Here is a 20,000-nt window from a genome sequence, read left to right as displayed (position 1 = left end):
CCAGGTAGCTGCTGGGCTCCCTAAGGACATTGCAAGGACAGGGGATGTAGGATCTTCAAGCAGAGGGGAAACAAGCCTGCATTGTGGTTCTCCTCAACTAACTGGCAATTGCACCAGCTCCCTGACACTTAGTAACCCCCAAGCTGAGTCACCATAGGTGCTGTGATTATGACCCACAGGACCTCAGGAGCATGGGGTATGTCTGCTCTAGGTAAAGAGGCTCAGCTTGGAATGACTGGTGGCTGTCAGCCTCTGGCTTTCACTTTAAGCATGGCCTCATGCTGTCATCTCCACATGGGGAAAGTGTGATTCCAGCAGGGGCTAAAGAGAACCCCTGGAGACACATGGCAGGTACACACTGTTGAGCACATGGACCCAGCTGCACAAGACAGACCAGGCTTGTCTTTCTCATCTGGTATACAGGAGCTTGCACAGGCCACTTCACAAACACTTATGAGACAAGACACAACCCAGCTTCTGTCCAGTTGGTCCTTGGGATCTACACCCTGTGCTCCCTGGACAGTAAGGCACACCTGGGCCATCTAAAGAGAATAGCTACCCTGACCCAGAACCCTGCCAAGCATTCTGGGCCTTGCCAAACATTCTTACCCACTTTGTGCCCCAACTTAAAGGGAAATGAGAATAAATCCACTGCAAATGGAAATGGTTTGAGAGCCTACTGTGGGCCTCAACCCTCTCCTGGGTCCTTGCCCACCAAGGGAAACAAAGAGGAGAGGGTGTGGGCTCTAAGAGAGTGCCCCGCCCTCTGCTCCTGAGCTGGGGGTCCTATAGAAGGTGCTTCCTTCCCCAGGGCTCCTACCTCCTCAGCTGCAAAGGCAGTCAGCTTGAGTGTCTCATAGGGCTGCTGAGAAACAACAAACAGGTTACAGTCAGCCCTGGGACCAGCACCCACACCACACTTGAAGGATCTTTAGGGCCCTTGCCCAGAACGAGGCTGGACATCCCCAAGGGGTCCTATAATAGATAGCCTCCAGCCTTAGGGAGCCAGGCATCAGCTTAGATACAGGGAAGCCTGAGCTCGGGCCCTCGTGTGCCCAAGCCTTGGGGGGCAAAGCAGGACCTCTGCCTGTCTTTCTTCAACCTTATCCAGTGGTGATCCAGACTCTATCCCAAAACACTTTGGTCTCTTCTACCTCTTACTAGATTGGGATGCAGCCCTCTTTCCCAACCTGGGCCCCCTTGACTAGGACTGGAGTCACCACTCACCATACTCTCCATCCTGGAGATGCAAGAGCCTATGTGGGGTTACGGGGGACAGGCCCCATTATTCTGACCATGTAAGCCTCAGCAAAGTCACTATACCTATGCTGGCCCCAAGTCCTTCCAGCCTTGCTCAGCCTTTACCTACCCACACCCTGGGGGAAAAAACATATTTTACATCAGCACCAGTGAGTAATGGAAGTTAGACAAAGGCTGGTCCCCAGCAGATGGGCTGGACGGCCAAGCTGAGCCTCCACCTGGCACATGGCAGACTCGAGTCAGAGCTCAGGAAATGGGGCAAAGACACAGGCTAAGTTATTACACCATAGCACCCAGAAGGCATGCTGGCCACCCCAGAGCTTTCCTGCCCAAGAGCAGTGCCAGGGGCAAGGGGCAAGGTTTTCTGACCACTCATACGGTGTGCAGATGCAGGGGTGTGCTGCTAGTTTCTCAAGTAAGTGAGAGCAGAGGAGGCCTGTGAAAGGGATGTCACTTATCAGGGGCAGTGCTGTCGCCAAAGCTCACTGCTCAACACCCCCAGAAAGCCCAGAATAGCAGGTAGAGCGGGAGGCTGGGGGGGTCCTTATTTTTCCCCACAGATGGCACCGCTAATTATCCTCATTTGAGTAGCACCTTACACCTCTGTAGACTTTTTCAGAATGTTAGGAAACAGATGATTGCAACTGTTTTTGTAACCATATGAGGACTTTTTTCATTAGCAAGATAAGGCTGGACCATCTGTGTGTTTCAGTGTAAAGTTTGCCGCCAGCCACAGACTGGAAAGTTTGAGACAAAAGCCAAGCAGGATGCTCCCAGCTGGCCACAGGCAGCCAGCTCTCAACTCCCCCAGATGCCTGGCAGGGTCCTGGTACTCAAAACCTACAGTGGGTGGACCCATGGAAGGGGCTGCAGAGTCTAGTTGGTTGGTGTACGCTCCCTCAGGGCTCCACCCCACCCCCATTTGCCTTGCCTGGGTGGTTTCCCAAGCCCAGGTTCATGCTAAGTAAAGGCTTTCCAGAAAAAAAAGCCCATAGCTGGAAATCTCATGCTAGACACTCCTAAGTAGTCAAAGCAATGAGTACAGGTAACAGTGCTCAGGGGGATCTTCAAAGTCTGTCATATCATTTGGAACAGGTCCTAGACCCTCCCCTGTGTGTCTAGGCTGAGAGAGTATCCCTCTATGTGTACTAGGGCTAAATATTGACCCACTACCAGAGGACTCATAGATTGCCCAGACCTGCAAACTTACATCCACATTCAGGGGTTCTGGAACAGTCCTATGCTGGTTTCCCAGCTATCAGTTTGGGGTTCATGAGCTCCCCATTGTTCATATCAGCTGTTTCTGTGGGTTTCTCCAGCCTGGTATGACTCCTTTGCTTATCACTCCTCCCTCTTGCAACTGGATTCCAGAGTTCAACTCAGTGCTTAGCTGTGGGTGTCTGCTTCTGCTTCCATCAGCTACTGGATGAAGACTCTAGGATGGCATATCAGGTAGTCATCAATCTCATTATCGGGAAGGACATTTAAGATAGCCTCCCCACTATTGCTTAGATTGTTAGTTGGGACCATCCTTGTAGACCTCTGGACATTTCCCTAGTGCCAGATTTCTCTTTAAACCTATAATGGCTCCCTCTGTTAAGGCATCCCTTTTCTTGCTCTCCTCTATTCTTCCCCTGACTCCATCTTCCTGCTCCCTCATGTCCTCCTCACCCCTCCTCTTCTCCCCTTCTCTTTCTCCTCTAACTACCTCTCCCCTCCCCCCATGCTCCCAATTTGCTCAGGAGATCTTGACGCTTTCCCCTTCTCCAGGGGACCATGTATGTCTCTCTGAGGGTCCTCCTTGTTTCCTAGCTTCTCTGGAGGTGTGGATTGTAGGCTGGTAATCCTTTGCTCTAAAATCCATATATGAGTGAGTACATACCATGTTTGTCTTTTGTGACTGGGTTACCTCACTCAGGATGGTTTCTTCTAGTTCCATCCATTTCAGGCCTGCTTTCTTATCTGACATTTCAGAAGAGCCTCAGCTCTCTGTGAAGATGTGAAATCATGAAAAAAGAAAGGGAGGGAGGGAGGGAGGAAGGGAGAGGGGAAGGAAGGAAGGGTTTTTTTTTTTTAATGTTTCTCCATATCCCAGCAAACCATCTCCCTTGTGCCCTAACCCTGATGTCAGCTGAGCTTGAGGGGTATCCAGTGTGCCCCTTAAGGATGTCACAGCCAGGGGGTTCTGGCAGGTGGCCAGTCTAAGAATCCTGTGTTCGATGGTGCATCCATGTCCCCAGCACCCCCATTCATAGTGCTATCCCCATAGAACCCACATCAGCTGGGAAGACACTTGGGCATAGGTGTCTGGCTGTGCATGGCAGTGAGGAGCGTACCTCAGGTCATCCTCATCTCCCCAGTTCCTGGACTCTGCTAAGATGGCAGCAGTGGCCTGGGGGAGCCAGCGTCATCTCATAGTTGCCTTACTTGTGTCTTCCCAGAAGAAGGATCTGTGCTGCCCACTCCGTGCCTCGGGCCAGGCGTGGGCTGCTGAAATGGACTGGTTTGGAGGCCACAACAGAGATGTGTTTGTAAGAGCAGTAGTCGGGGCCATGGGCCTGGGATCAAGCCCCACCTGTGCACTTTAAGATAACACTGCCCATCTGAGCCTGGAACCGCATGGTCCGTGACCTGGCCTGAAACATCATGTGGTCTGTGGCCAGAGAATGCTTGTCGTAGTTACAGTCTCCTGCAGAGCAGGCATTGATGGGGGACATATGGATGCTAAGAGTGGGAAGAAGGGAACTCAGAGGTGACAAAGAACTTCCCTTTTGGGTCTGGATGCCCATCGGTTTCCTTCCATCCTAGGTGGGGCAATGCCTGAGCAGTGTCACCCAAGTTCTGAGCCCCAGCTGTGGCCAAGCAGCACCCTACATGGTGAAGGCCCAGCTGGGGTCATCACACTGGGCAAGGGAGGACCAGTTATGTTCAGAAGCACTTTGTTTGCCTAAACGATATCAGCTGCACCAGCCACACAGCTGCTCCTGGGGTGCTTTCTGCAGGACCACACTCTGGCCTGGCACCCTTGAGCAGCACCAGCTGCAGGAGATGCTGTGTTGCCTGCCCAGGCTTCCTGCAGCAGCTCTCAAAGGCCTTGGATTTGTTCGTTACCAAGAAGCTGAAGGTGGAACTCCATCACCTGCCCACTTGGGCCCGACTGTTCCTTATGGGCTCGCAGGCGAGTTAAGACAGCTCCTTCACACTGACCCCTCACAAACACAGGCCCTCGGCAGCGAGAGTGGTCGTACTGTGATGTGGAGAAGGCCCCTCGTGCTCATGGGCAGTCCTGACAGAAGCAGGTCAGAACCGTATCCAAGCTTTGGAACTGTTTCAGCTTCATTCCCTTGCTGTGATAAAACTCTGACCAAAAGCAACATAGGAAGGAAGGGGTATGTTTCAGCTCACAGGTTACAGTCCATCACTGAGAGATGTCAGGGTTGGAGCTAAAACAAGAACTCAGTGCAAAAGCCAAGGAGGAAAGAATGCTGCTTGCAGGCTCACTTATGGGCTTACACTTTCCTATACAATGTAGGACCATCTGCCCACAGAGTGGTGCTCCCCACACGGGGCCATCTGCTCAGACAATGGTGCTCCCCATGCAGGACCATCTGCCTACATGGTGGTGCTCCCCACACAGTGCAATCTGCCCACACAGTGGTGCTCTCCACAATGAGCCAAGTCCTCCTACTTTAACTAACAATATCATCCCATGCCCACTGATCAGTCTGATCTGGGCCATCCCTCAACTGAGACTCCCTTCAGTTGAAATGCCTTGCCATCTAAAGGCAACACATGACTGAGAGCTTCCATGGGTTCTACCCAGAGCTTGGGGTTGTTTGGGACTTTGTCTTGATAAATCTTGTTCATACTCATAGAGAAAGATGTAAGCCACAACTCAGTACCTGACCATAGAAGGACACATCTGTGCCAGGCAGCCTCCTTACCAAATCTTCCAAGATACCCATCAGTCATAGAGGCCAGGGCAGTGTTTAATCCTTGCTTTCAAAAACACAAGCTGTTTTATCTAAGGAAGAGAGGAGAGCGTGCAGAAATATCAGCAACACCACAAGCAGAGTGTCTTGATAACTGTACTGACGTCATTTGCTTCATGACTAGAAACAAGGACATGCGAACACTCTGGGTGTTATGACATTCTCTGGGTGTGTGCCCAGGAGTGCATAGCTGGCTAGTGAGGAAATGTGTGCATGTCCAGCAAAAGGTGAAGAGATGGTAAAAATGTGGCTCACATGCAAAAGGAAGCATCATTCAAGCATAAAGAAAAGTGGGATTTGCAGGAATAGATGAGCTTGTAAAATGTATTGAGCAAAGTGACCCAAACTCAGAATGAAAAACCAGACAGGTTCTCCCTCATGTGTGGACACCAGCCTATAGTGTGTGTGTGTGCGTGTGTGTGTGTGTGTGTGCGTGTGTGCGTGTGTGCGTGTGTGTGTGTGCAGTAGCAAGTGTGGATACAATAGAGCATTTATAACGGAGACAGGCAGAAGGCAGTATCGGGTGACGAGGAGGCGGGTAAAGAGTAAATAGGAAGCTAATTTTCTTTTTCTAGTTTCACTCCATCATAGTTTTTTTTCCCTTTTCATGACTGATAAGTGAATCCAACTTTCCAAATATTGGATCACCTAGAACCATGAAGTGAAACATGCATAAATTATACTGATAGTATAAATTATACTAACGGTGTGAAACCCTAAGCAAAGCTCTGTGGCTTCAGTGAGACAGCGTTTGGGACTGGCAAAGTGTCCGAGACACTTCCCTGAATCATCTGTGTGCTGCTCTTACTTGTTAGCTAATAAGAATAAAACGTTATTTTAGATTTATCTTTATTATTTTTAATTATGCATCTGTATGTGGATATGTGCGTTTGAGTGCAGATGCCCCTGAAGCCTAGAAGCACTGGAATCCCCAGGAGCTGGAGTTAGAGGCAGTTTGGACCTCCTGGTGTGGGTTCTGGGAATGGAACTCGGGTCCCCTGGAAGAGCAGTACATGCTCTTAACTGCTGAGCCATCTCTCCAGCCCCATAAAGTATTGTTTTTAATAATAGAAAAATAGTAGTTTCTTCCTTTCCTCCCAACCCAAAGAGATCATTTCTCCTTCATTTTTAAGTCGTTCCTCTAAATAATGGCCACGCCAGATCCCCAAACCTGTTAGAGCTGTGAATTCTAAATGCAGGCAGCTGTGTTTGGGCTGCCCTCATTACACAGCCCCTCCCAGAATGTAAGGAAAACCAGCGAGCCGGTGGGGAGGGGGAGTGCGCCCCAGCATGCCCGGGAGTGTCTGAGAAGGGGCTGCCTCCCTGGCTTATTTCCTGACTGGGGGCTTCTGTTCTACTGGGCTGTTTAGATGAAGACTGGGAAGTGGACAGAAAGCACCCCACTTTCCTAAAATGCAGGAGACGGGCAGGTGCTGCTGTGGGCTCCCTCATGGGGTTCAGACCGCAACTTCTTGCAGCCTCTGAAGGAGGGGGTGCCCAGAACCGCCTGTGTCTCCTGGATTTCTCAGCATTGGAGCAGAGACGTGAAAGGCTGACCCTGGAGGGGCAGATGCCCCCAGAGACAGCAGCATCCAGGGTCTGAGGGTCACGCCTGTTCTTTTGCTTCAAATGGTAGGATAAAGCTGGAAGGGGTCCTGCATGGGGGACCACGGCAGATTCCATGGCCAGAGAGGGTGACCGAGGTAGGGGACAAACACGCCAGACAGACAGAGCTTGAGTGAAAAGTTTTCTTAGAAAGGGGAAGGAAAGGGAAAAGAGGTAAAGAGACACAGAGCGAGACAGGAGAGAAGAGGGAGTCAGGAGCAGAAAGAGAAGAGAGCACAGACAGAAAAGAGCCGGAAGGAGAGCAGAAAGAACAGAAAGAGAGCAAGAGTGGGTGGGGTCTGTGTTTTAAAGGGGTCCTTCACACCTGCGCGCAGACTAGTTCATGGAACCCTGGGCTGACCAGGGTACTGCCTGAGTGCCTTCTGCCAGGTGACAGGGGCGGGCCAGCATAATGCCTGAATCCTTACAATGCCTGCAGGCAGGAGCTGATTTGGGTGTTCAGAGGACGGTTAGCCACAAGGGGTTCTTCATAGTGAAGTCCTGTGCCAGCACCATAGGCTCTTGTGCTGGATTCAGCTCCCAGGAACAGGCAGAGATTGATGAGTGATGTCGGCCAGGGAGCTGAGCCGAGCTGTGACTCTGCAATCCTCCTGCCTTCTGTCTTACGTTCTGTACACTGCAGCTTGCTTCCCTCTCCAGAATGATTGCAAAATCAGCAGGAAGCTCACCTTCCTCCTTGACCCATTCGAGAATCCACAAGATTCCAAATTACAGGTACCATGCTGAGTGCTCCCCTGGGTTCAGTTATCACAAACACCTTTGTGCATAGGGAAGGCGGCATTAACATGCAGCCTCTCTCTCACCACAGTGAGTCAGTAAATCGGACTCTGCCAGCAGTAGGCTCTTGCCTGGTACCTTTTGGATGCTGTGCTAGGTCAGACATGAACAGAGAAGCTTAGCAAGTTCTACAAGGCCACACAGCTTGGTCCACTATCTCCAAGCCCTGGATTCTTGCAAAGCAGCACTCTGTACTCCTTGGCCACATCCTGTAGTCAAAGCACATAGTAGGTACACTCCAACGTGGAGTCCAACAAGAGGAAGGCTGGCACAGACGGTGCTCTCCCCCTCAAGTCATTCTCAGTAGCCAGGGGGATCCAGGCCAAAGGTCATCTTTCCCTGAAAGAGCACGTTCCTTTCAGGTAAAGCCTGGAATCGTCTCCCTTGCTCTCTAGTGCAGACCAGGAGGGACTTCAGAGTCACTGGATGGAAACGGTTCATTCAAATGGGCAGGGATGATGGACTGAGCAGGTAGGTGGGGCCAAATGGAGTCTGAGCAGGTAGTCTGAGCAGCCTCCTCAACAAGAAATCACTAGAGGGAAAAAAAATCTCTCCTGGTCCACTGACCTTTCTGCGAGTTTTAATTTGCACCCAGGAGTAAAGCGTCATGTACGTCTTAGGCATTTGGCTGGGTGTCTTCAGTGCTGTCTTAAGCAGCCAGAGTCTACCGAGATCTTGTGTTGAAATTATCCTAGATAATCACCTTGCAGAAGCTCCTCATTTGCATAACAGACATCACAGGATGGTTGCCTGCATTCCCCTGCAGGCGTGATTGTCAGCCAGCCCCCTGCTGTTCTTCTCTGGACAGGAGGGTGTGCTGGCCTTTGAGGACACTTGGGGATGCAGTCGAGGACCACAGAAGGCATGCTTCCATCTTTTTCAAGTTGGCTTCCTCAGCCAGCTTTGACCCAGCCCCAAGTTCAGCCCCAATCGTGGAGCTTAACAGAGTCAGTGTCCCCAGAGGCATATTCCTGCAAAACAGCCCTTTCCTCAGCTGTGGGGACTTGATGGCCAGCACTTACCTGCTTCCTTTAGAGAAATAGTGTGTGCTAGCAATTGTGGGTGGAAGTAGCCTTGGGACTGGACGCTCCTGGCTGGTAAAATAGAAAAAGAACTGTGGAGGGATGTGCAGTCCACCCCAGCCTTCCTCTCTCCCAAGGATGGGATAAAGAAACCCACAGCCTCCCTCTCGGGTCCCTGCAACCTTAGAGAGACAGAAGGCACAGGAGTCCAGTTTACTGGCCCCTCAGTCCTAGCTGAGGGAGCATTTGACCAGGGAGATAGATGCCTATTAATAGTTTCTCTGGACATAGGACTTAACTTGCAAAGGGCAGAGCCGGGGGGGGGGGGTCCTCACACCATGACTTCTTTCTTTTGTGAAAAAGACAACATAGGCAGAAGACATGGTGGTAACCACTGCCCCACACACACACTGCCATGCATTCAGTAACCCTGGACACGTGCCAGGAGTCCCCACTGGGGCTGGTTTCACCTTCCTGCTTCCTGCAAGTTAGATGTAACCATCAAGCTTGCTTCTCCCACTGAACTGGAAGAAAAACAAAGGGTGCCTCTCCACCACCACCACCACCCCCACAGGACAGGGACAACAATATTGTGACCCTGTGACCTGTGGCTTGGTAGCATGCTCTTTAGAAAGAGGATGGTGTTGGAGATGGACAATCCCAAATCTTGGCAGCTGCCTCCTTGGGGGTGACCCATGTGGAGAGCAAGGATGACAGAAGCTGTTGAGAGGGACTGCAGTCTTTTGTCTGTGGGAGGGGACTTCATTTTCACAGATGACATTTCTCATCACATCTCGGGGACACTACACCCACATCTCAGATGCCTGGTCCTTTGGGAGTGTTAGGGTCGCATGCTGGGAGGGGCTTCAGAGGGTGATACATGTGGCCCTGTTTCTTCTGAAGAACTCCCCTTGATGTTCCTGGTGGCCTCTGGTCCCTCTGTCTGGGTTGGGCTTATCTGGTTCGGTCATAACCTGCCCTTCCTTGGATTGCTATGGCTCTGTCAAGAGCAATTCCCTGGGCCCCAGGACCAGCCCAACATTCCTGTGGCTTTCCCAAAGCTGATGCTGTGGAGGACCTAACAAATCCACCACCCGCAGCCCAGGCTCCTTAGGCACCATTGCCTCCTGAGAGTGTGTCTGCCCTTGGCTCATGGTAGGGTCCACCTTGTTCCCTTAGGAACCAAGCAGCCTAGATACCATCTGTGCCAAAAGTTTCATTCCTTGGTTTCCAGAAACCCAAGGATCTGCTTATCGAAAAGGGTCTCCATGTACCTTGAAATTATGCATATCCCTCAGAGAAGCCTGCAGAGGCTGCTAGGGCAGACCAGGAGAGTTAGAGATGGAAGATACCATGTTTGCATTTCCTGAGCTGCTTCTTGTTGACTCTAAGAAAATGGCTAGCAGCCAGTGTGGGCATCTTGACAGTGGAGCCCAGATAGCAAAGTTCAGGCTCATATTTGTATTCAGCCCTGAAGCTAACAAAGAGCCACACTAATGCTGCCTCAGCCTGGGGCACCCCCCTCCAACACCCTGCCCTCACAGGCATCTCACCACTGACCTTCCAGATAGTCCCAGAATCCCCCTCTTCCTCGTGCACTTTTAGGAGCTATTCTTCCCACCCCATGTCTGTATGGGACATGTAACACACAGAATATGCCCCTACCCAGAACTACAGGTGTGTGTCCCCACTTGTAGTGATGGCTAGGACTTGGGACAGTGGCTCCAGGCCTTCCCAGGCCTCACCTCTCCTTGCTTCCCAAACATCTGCAGGATCTCCCTCCATAAGAATTTAAGAGAGGGGTCTGTGCCTCCTTCAGCCACAAGGCTGAAACCAGAGCAGGAAGGAAACGAAGAACAGGAAACAGCCCAGCAGCGCCCTAAACAGAGAAAGGCAAGAAGGGGAAAGGCAGGGACCTGGGACCCATCACCCACCCTCAGGGAACAGAAAGGGAGTAGGGGAGGGGCTCCGGACAAGAAAGACTCATCTCTCTACCTGGGCCCTAATTACAAATGATTTCATTAGCCCCATCCGGATGTGCAAGACATTAATGAGAGAGGGGTTGGCGGCTCTAAAAATAGCCCACTCGTCCTGTTCCTCGCTTTAAAGACACAGCCCCAGTGGGGCGGCTGGGCCCGGCTGTCAACTCCAACATCTTTCTCACCACCTCCGGTGTGTGATCAGAGCCTTTGGAGGAGACAGAAGCCCTGCCCCTGGAGGCTGAGACAAGAGGCCAGCAGCAGGGAAACTGGGTGAGAGGAGGCACTCCATGACCTCCCACAGCACCACACACACACAGAGGCTGCTGGTGGCCGATGGTGTACTGGGCGAGGCAGACACGGGAACAGTGGTGTAGGCTAGCCCCAGTGGGGCCTGTAAATGGAAGACGTGTGCCAACGTGCTGCACCTGAAATGTTCTTTGTGAGAGGTGACTTATGGCTCCCAAGGGACACCTTGTCCAGCTGATGCATCCTGGGGGCAGAGGCCATGTTTCACAGTTGTAGGCTTGCCTGTCTGTAAAACAGGGAGGGGCCAGGGAGATGACTCAATCAGTGAAGTGCTTCTAGGACCTGAGTTCAGTCCCCAGAAACCACATTTCAAAAAATAAAGGTAGATGTGGTGTGTGTTTGCAGCTCCAGTGCTAGGGAGATAGGGACAGTCTAGCCAGCTTGGCGAGTTCTAAGCCAATGAGAAACTTGGCCTCCAAAAAGGGGGGTTAATGGAGCCTGAGGAACAATACCGAAGATTGTTCTCTGGCTTCCACATGCAGGCACAGAGAACATACAAACAAACACACATATGCATCCACATACGCACATACATACAAGTACCTAGAAACGCCACTGCAGGCACGGTGCTGGTTCAGGCTCATGTGGATGGAGCTCGAGAATCAGAGAGGTGTGCCAGCATGCCATGCCTGGGTGTTCCCACCTGAGAGATGTCTCTGGCCTCTGCTGCAGCATCCCTTGCCTCGCTGATACATTCCGGAGGCAGAAGCTGCATTTTAGGTTTGGGTGGTGCCTATGTAAAAAGGGAATGATGGTATTCCCCCCATGACTGCAGTGGGCCTGAGTGGGTTCCTACATACTGTAATCCACCCAGTCTGGCACATAGTTCCAACTGACTGTACCAGAGCTACTGATGTTGTCATCATGGTCACTTTGTCAGTCATCAAGCTCTGTCAATCGTCATCATCACCTCTCTACGTCACCAGCACCACTTGATCAGTCTTTGCAATGGCTCTGTCAGTCATCACCAGCTCTATCTGTCATCATTATCATCATCCTTGTCATAACTCCTGTCAATCATCATCACCACCACCACCATCATCATCAACCCATCAATGTCATCACCATCAGCTCTGACATCATCATTGCCACCCCTGTCACTCATCATCATCATTACCCTGTCAATTGTCGTATCACCATCAGCTCTGACATCATCATCATTGTCACCCCTGTCACTCATCATCATCATTACCCTGTCAATTGTCATCACCATCAGCTCTGACATCATCATCATTGTCACCCCTGTCACTCATCATCATCATTACCCTGTCAATTGTCATCATCACCATCAGCTCTGATATCATCATTGCCACCCCTGGCAGTCATCATCATTACCCTGTCAATTGTCGTTGTCATCATCATCACTGTCATTCCTGTATTATCATTATCCACCACAAGGGCTAAGGAGGGGCATGTTAGTTCACACCTGCCCAGTTAAGAAATAGTACACATTCCCAGCAGCACCTCAGGCCCACCATAGAAAGTTCCAGAGCCACAGGGTCACGAAGTAAAGAACACCCTTTCTGTGGTGTGAGCTCCACCTGCTCCAGGAGATCCCTGGACCCCATGCAGCACCCTTTCCCCAAGCACCATTGTCAAAGAGGGTTGCAGAGCTTAGCAGAGTTGCCCACAAACCCAACTGTGACCTTACAAGACTTGACAAGCGTGCTGACATACCCTATTTTGGTGGGCTGAAGGTAGGGGCATGAACAGACACCTCTGTCTAGTTTCCTTACAAAACTTCTTCTGAAAGTCTCTAGAACAAAACAGGAAGGTGGAAAGTAAAACAAGATGGACAGAGCCCCAGTAACTGCAGATGGTGTGCACTTGAATCACCTGGGAAGTCAAGGCTCTGAAGTCAGCAGAGGCTCTGAGAAGGGGACAGACAGGTACCCTGGGAGAGCTCTGCCTTGGTGTTCACTACTGTGGTCACCAGAGCTAATAGCTCAGACACTCAGTCCCTCTTCTGAGATGTGCCGTTTCCCATATAAGTTTTCGAGGGTCTACAGGATGGCAGCATCTGGATGCCCATCAGGACATGGGTAGACCCTTAACTGACATGAATAGATCGGTGAATGGATGAGACTATCTTGGAACTGTTAGTTGTATCAGGGGGAAAACAATCCTTCTCTGAAGAATACTAAGATCCCCCCCAAGAGTTCAAGGGACTTCACAGTCTTGAATGAGAGCAGTGGTGACAGCTGGGTTACCTCTCCAGAGTCCTCGGGAATTCCACCCCCCAAGCTGACATTCATGAGGATGGCTATTCCACCACTGCCCAGAGCCCTCCCACCGGCTGAGGCTCAGGCAAGCCCCTGGCCAGTATGAGAAGAGCATTGATGTCTAGCTCAACGTTTTTCACCAGCATGGGAAAAATGAGTGTGGATCCTTTGGGTGCTGGGAGCAGCGGAGTGGAGAGGCTGTGGTGTTCCCTGGGGCCTGACAGCCCTCAGTGAACTGGAGTGTCTGTGGCTAGATTAGAGAATTCATTGGGGATTTCTTCAATTAAGAACCACTGTGTTCCACCCGAATGAGGCATTGGTGGGATTTATTAATGAGGTATCCATGGCTCAGTTTCTCTTACCACTTGGAAAAGCCACTCAGAATGAACAACCCTAAATGACTGCCTCCTGCACCCACTTCTGTATTGCCCAGTACAGCAAGCAGCACAGTGATTCACAAAACCAAAGGACCACGATCAATGCAAGAAGCCAGAGTCCCTCTCCTACCTGTGGAAGCCCTTCCCTTTCCCAGGGAAGAAGTCTTGTCTCCCACCTGGGCAAACCTCCCTCCTATCTAACTGTCTGGACAGTTCTAGACAAAGCTCAAACACCTCAGGGAGCTGCCGTGGATAGCTCTTATCCTAACCTTGCCTAAACTGCTTTCTCACTCCTGATTTCTGTTTTTACTGGAAGCCATGAATATTAAAGACTCAGGGAGCCTAGTGGTGCCACACTGGGGGACAGCTGCTAGGAGGGTGTTTCACTTTAGGTGACTTTTTGTGGGCAGAAAGAGAATTCTGAGATTTCCCATCAGTGAGAGATGTAAAGTCACTATGATCACCGTGACACAGACTGAGTCCACTCCACGCAAGTCCACAGCGGGCAGCTCAGCCACCACGCAGGGTTTCTCACACTCCTAAAGCCCGGATTTTTCTGGAAGCTGGGTGTTGGTTGAGTGAGCAGAGAATGTCTGTCTTTGGCACTTTTGACTTTACATAGCAGAACAAGTGTGTGGAAGGACAGCCAAATGTGCGTCCTTCCTGCCCTGCCCAGGTGCTCTATTGCTCAAGTCTTCTACCTGTTCATTGTGATTGACAGCCCAGATTTACACACGGGTATTAAGTAATTTGCTGGGGTCACAGTCTTAAAGCATCTGCATCAGGTGTGTCCACATGCTACTGTTGCTCAGAATTCCCCGGGCCTTCTCCATGTCCACTTTTCCATCCTCTCTCCTCCCCAGCCCTGACAACCCTGATTTCCTGCTGTGCCACACAGTTCCCTTTCTGCAGTGTGGAAAAGTCGGGCTGGCCTGGTGAACCATCTTCTCGGATGCATTCTGCATCCGAGCTCCATCCAACAGCCATAGTCAGAGCGAGGGAAACTGAGGTTTGTACATTTATCCCTGACAAGGCAGCTGCTGACAACCCTAACCCACAGATGGTGGGAAGCCTGACCCCTTTTTTGAAATAATCTTTCCCTGCGCCATCTCTCAGGCCTCTCCTCAAACCTGCCCTATTAGGGAGCCTGAGAGCCACAAGTCTCCTTCACCCTCCAGAACAGGTCCCCAGTAGAGCCGAGGCGGTAATTCTACCCTCCCCAAGGGACGGTGAATTTTCTGAGGAGGACATTCTTTCATGTTCATCCTCATCGTGGGCTGGACATGGGGTCTGTGCAGGTGTTCAATGACACTCATTGTATAAGGTTGGCACCCAGGTCACAGGTTCAAGCACAGCCAGGACTTGAATTCCACTTATCTGTACAGTTCTGCCCTAGTTGCCCATGGCCTTGGGGTCTTAGGCAGTGCTAGAATAATGGTCTGAAGAAGGTCAGCGGCAGAGCGGGGGTGGGGGTGGGGGACATCCACCATGCTGGGTGAAAATTTTTCCAGTGTGGTTCCTTTGAGGCCACCCACAGTCTATAGAAAAATCATCACCCATGTTATGTAAGCAAACCCAACTCACCCACAAGGTCATCCCCATCCCATCACGCTCAACTAAGCATCTCCCATGATCCTCCGCGGGTCCGTTCCCTCCTCATCCCAGGGCTGTCTCACCTCGGGACCTGTCCTGACACTGAGGAGGGACAGATACTTCCTCTGCACTGCTCCCTCTAACCTTCCTTGTTGTCCTGGCCACTAGGGTTTTGTTTACACGCCGGCTTGTCCATTTGTTGTCCTCTGCACACCAAGATCCACTTGGGCAGGCTCTGAGCCTGCACACCTAGAGCCAGGGCTGGGTGGTAGGGAGGCCCTGAGCAATTGTGGGAGGAGGGGAGGGAGGGAGGGCTGAGGAGGGGGAGATGGGGTGAGGATGGCTGGTTCTGTGAGCTGAACAGCAGGAGTGAAGCTCATCTGTTCCTCGGCAAGGATCCAGCTACACGCTCACCTCTGGCTCATTTGTTCTTTCTCAACTCACCTAACAAGGGAAATAAGAAAATGATGTGTTCACAGACACAGCACAGTTCTGTCTTGGGGAGATGCAGTCTGCTGCCCCCATGAATGTCAGGCCAGCTCTGCAAAAGTGTGCCACCCCAGCTCCATCCATACAGCCAACAATTAAAAGTGACGAAGGGCGGAGGGGTAAAGCCAGCCTCCTGATGAAAGCCGAGCTTCCTTGGGATGCAGGGTGCACGGGATGCTGGGTCTGTGGGAACAGGAGAGGTGTAGGGTAACATTTTAAACAAAGACACCTGAAGCCTTCTGCAGAGATGGAAGAAATGGTGCCGGGCTGTTGAGGACCCACTATGATGGCTCTGTGTTTGTGTTCAGGGAGTGCTAGGCTGCTGGATTTGAGAACTGGTGACTGTGAGAGGGCCCCTTCCACACAACAGGGCTTGGAAAGGAATTCTGACAGGTTAGGTTTGGCCTCTGGTGTAACTTAAGAGATGCACACAATGCCAGGAGCCGTCAGAGGGCATCAGCTTGCTGCATGCTTTACTGTTTGAGCCTTAGACAGACAGATGTTCAAAGTGTCCTGAAGCCAGGCCCAGTGCTCGGTAGTGCACACCTGTAATGCCAACACTCAGGGGGCTGAAGCAAGCATATCTCTGTGAGTTTGAAGCCATATTGGCCAAAAGAGTGAGACCTTATCTCAAATAATAATAATAATAAACATTAAAAGTTCTAATATGGGAAGAGAAGGCATTTGTGCTGGCTTGGTCCTGAAGCAAGCTGAGGGATTCGATGCAGTTTGGGCTTTATGCTCCCAGCACCACCTCCCTGTGGCCGCCCTGTGAACACTGCAGCTTGTTCTTCACACACAGCACATAGGACTCCAGTGCCTGCTGAAATCCTCTAGGGGGCCTGCTGCACCCCCAAAGGGCTTTCTTCATCACCTCCCCCAAATCCAGAGAGCTCCCTGCTTCCCTCCACCCCTGGGGGAGTTAGATCAGTCCCCTGTGCGGTCGAGTTTCATTGGTTTTACTAGTATTGCCTTTTAGAGCTCATGGGGCTTATTTTGTGTATTTTGTGCTGATCTCACCACAACCCAGCTACTGTCACTTTTATCTTTATTGGTAACAGTTGGGGATCAGCAACGATGAGTCTACTTGATCTGTTGCTGATTTTAATTTGTATATGACTGGGGCAAACCGTTTGCTACTTTCTCTTCATTTGGGAAAAAAAAATCAGTTCATCCATCAGTGGAAAAGTACACAGTGCCAGGGAGCCACAACCCAACCCTTTGTCCTCCGGAGAAGTGGGGACTTTCCAGCCCTTGTCTTCTGGAGGGAAGGAATTCAGTTGAGAGATTCGGATAGGTTAAGCAGAAGTCATTTAGTACAGCAAGGCAAACCCTCTTGGGGCAACCCCCTCCTGAGTGAGCAGCCCCAGCGTGGAGAACAATCCACTGGACTCTGCATTATGGTTTTACTGCGTTTATTCATTTATCTGTTTGCTGCTTATCTGAGGAGGCAGCAATGCTGCCGCGTACATGTGGCAATCAGAAGACAGCTGTGGTTCTGTTCTTCCACATACGGACCCCAGGGATCAAACTCAAGTCATCGGGCTTCATGGCAGGTGCCGTCACCCAGTGAGCTGTCTCACCAGCCAGCCCTACATTGTGGGGCTGTAAGTACTAAGCTGGGTAGCATGCTTACAGAGTAAGGGTGACCCTTACCTCTCCCAAGTCATGGTGGACTAGATCTCCATTCTAGAGTAGTCCTGGAGCTCACTCTGTAGAGCAGGCTGGGCTCAAACTCAGAGATCTGCTGTCTCTGCCTCCTGGGATTAAAATCATGAGCCAACATGCCAGGCTTCAAAGTGTTTTTAAATATAAATGAGAGCAGGCCTTTCTGCTCTGTCAGAGGGTAGAGTCAAACCCACAATACAAATGAAGTCATAATGACATCAAGTCATTTGAGGACCCAGACCCTTTGACAGAGGAAAGTTTGGGAGAAGGCCTTGTTGCCTTAGCCTCTGATATAGTGCAAACCACCTAGTTTCAGCTTCAAGGATACTTAGACACAGAGAGACACCCTGACCTTCAGAAGACACAGACAGTTTCTCTACACAGGTTCTCTACACAGGTTCTCTGTCACCTGACAGAGCAGAAATGCCTGGACTTCTTATATTTAAAAACATTTTTGCCGGACGTTGGTGGCACACGCCTTCAATCCCAGCACTCGGAAGGCAGAGGCAGGCGGATCTCTGTGAGTTCGAGGCCAGCCTGGTCTCCAGAGTGAGTGCCAGGATAGGCTCCAAAGCTACACAGAGAAACACTGTCTCAAAAAACAAAACAAACAAACAAACAAAAAAACATTTTCAAGCCAGGCATAGCGGTACACATCTTTAATCCCAGCACCTGGGAGGCAGAGGCAGGCAGATCTCCAAATTCAAGGTCAGCCTGGTCTACAATGAGAGTTCCAAGACAGATAGTGCTACCTAGGAAAAAATCTGTCTAAAGAATAATAAATACTACTAATAAAATAAAAACATGTTCATATTAAACCCACAAGCAGGAGGAACCAGCAACTGGGGAGACACCTCTAAGCGAATGATTGGCAACACGGGAACCCACGTGTTATTTGTTATTTCCAGGCAGGCAACAATAAAAGATGAACATGCAGGAAAAACACTTTCTCGAATGTAAGTGCAAGTCACTTTTTTTTTAGCTTCTAGAATAAATAGTAATTAAATCATGTAAGCTGTGACAGTGAAATTGCTTATAAAACCAATCCTCCCACCATAATTGCTTAGATACCCACATTTTTATAAATACTGGGTAACTTTATCCATTGCTTTTATCAGCAGAATGTGACACCAGCTGTTGGTGCTTCATAATTTACCACAGAGTTGGGTGACTGTCACAAAAGCATGTGTCTAAAAAATGCACTAACGTGGGCCAGATGAAAATGCAATCTCTCTTGGAGATGTCTCTTTCTGTGGTGGATTTGGAAATGGCCGAGGTACTGGCACATCGGTAGGGGCTGACGACTTGGGGTCTAATTAGTGTTTTGGAAGCAAAATGATGCAGGGTACTCAGCCGTGTCAACAGGCTTTCTTAACTCTGTGACTAACCACGCCAGTCTGTGGCTGAGCCAGGCCAGTCATCCTGCCTCTGCCCCAGCAGGACACAGGTGTCAGATCTCACTAAGTCAGGGAAGTGCCAGCGGTGCAAATCCCACTTCCAGAATGGTCCTGACGTGGGGAGGGGAGAGTCCTGACACCGGCTTTCTCTGGTTCCTGCACTGCACTAAGTCTCCTTGGGCACAAAAACAGATCCAAAGGACTGGGCGTCTACACGGACAGGCAGACTGGTGGGAGGCAAGAGGTGGGAACGTGGAAGTCTTCCAGCTGGTAGAGACTCTCCTCTCCCTCTGAGCCACATGGACCCCCTGCGTGGGTGCAGAAGCTGTGGCGGGCCTGGAGGGTGTCCACCCGGATTCGGAGGGTGCACGCTCATCCATCCTCTTTCCTGGAAGACAGCGGAGACCCCGACGAGGTCCTTGCTGTCTCAGGACTACTGGGGGCCCAGGAGCTGTGCCTGTCTTTGCAGCCTTCTGCCTGCTGGCCTCTGACCACCTTCTCTCCTCTTGCAGTCAAGTTCAGCAGCTGCTTGGGCACCAAAGGCACGCAGTATGAGACCAACAGCTTGGACTTCAAAGTCGGGGCAGATGGGACAGTCTTCGCCACCCGGGAGCTGAAGATACCCTCAGAGCAGGTGGCCTTTACCGTGACTGCAAGGGAACGCCAGACTGCCGAGCAATGGGATGCCATGGTGCGGCTGCTGGTAGCCCAGACGTCATCCCCACACTCTGGACACAAGGTAAGAGGAAACAGCACAAGCAGGAAGGTCTGGCTGCCCGGAAAGGTGTCCCCTTCTCTGAGGAGCCCCAGGCAGAGCCTTTGCCTGACTCCAGAAGATGAAGGTTGAAACCTCCTAGTCTGTGCCCATCAAAGGCATGGCATCAGCCCCAGCCTCCACACCATTCTGAGGTCCTAGAGTCGCCCCCAGGACGTCTGAGCAAGTGCACAGCGCCCTGCCCTCAGCCCACCAAACGGCCACCACCATGACCGTCTTCACTGTATTTTCAGTGAGTCCCTCACACTTCCACCTTGCTCTGTAAACCACAAATTCTGAGTGCTGTGACTTCTAGTAGCTTTCAAGGCCAGGAGAGTTGGTAAGCAAAGCAGAACCAAAGGCTGGGAAAACGGGGTAAGTCCAATTCAGAGCTACGGAGAGGTGGTGGTAGAGACAAAAAACAAAAGGAGAGGGGACAACGGACAGGAAGACAGTGCGATGGGCGGGAAGGGGAGAAAGGTGAGGAGGAGACAGAGGAGCGAGCACAGCAGAGAGGAACAAAAAGGAGGAGGGA

At 51.0% G+C, this 20,000-nt stretch overlaps 1 protein-coding gene across 2 annotated transcripts in view; it reads left to right on the top strand.

Annotated features, from left to right (window-relative positions):
- Cdh4 (cadherin 4) overlaps positions 1-20,000 on the top strand; it is a 522,015-nt gene that overhangs the window by 362,737 nt on the left and 139,278 nt on the right. For both annotated transcript variants that reach the window (XM_035446876.1, XM_035446875.1), the window contains exon 3: positions 19,224-19,450. In XM_035446876.1, the coding sequence (XP_035302767.1) occupies positions 19,224-19,450 (227 nt within the window). The remainder of the gene's footprint in view (positions 1-19,223; positions 19,451-20,000) is intronic.

The sequence above is a fragment of the Cricetulus griseus genome, chromosome 6 (assembly GCF_003668045.3).
Source record: "Cricetulus griseus strain 17A/GY chromosome 6, alternate assembly CriGri-PICRH-1.0, whole genome shotgun sequence".
Classification (NCBI taxonomy): domain Eukaryota; kingdom Metazoa; phylum Chordata; class Mammalia; order Rodentia; family Cricetidae; genus Cricetulus; species Cricetulus griseus.
The sequence above is the reverse complement of the archived record's forward strand: the minus strand, read 5'-3'. Positions and strand labels throughout refer to the sequence as shown.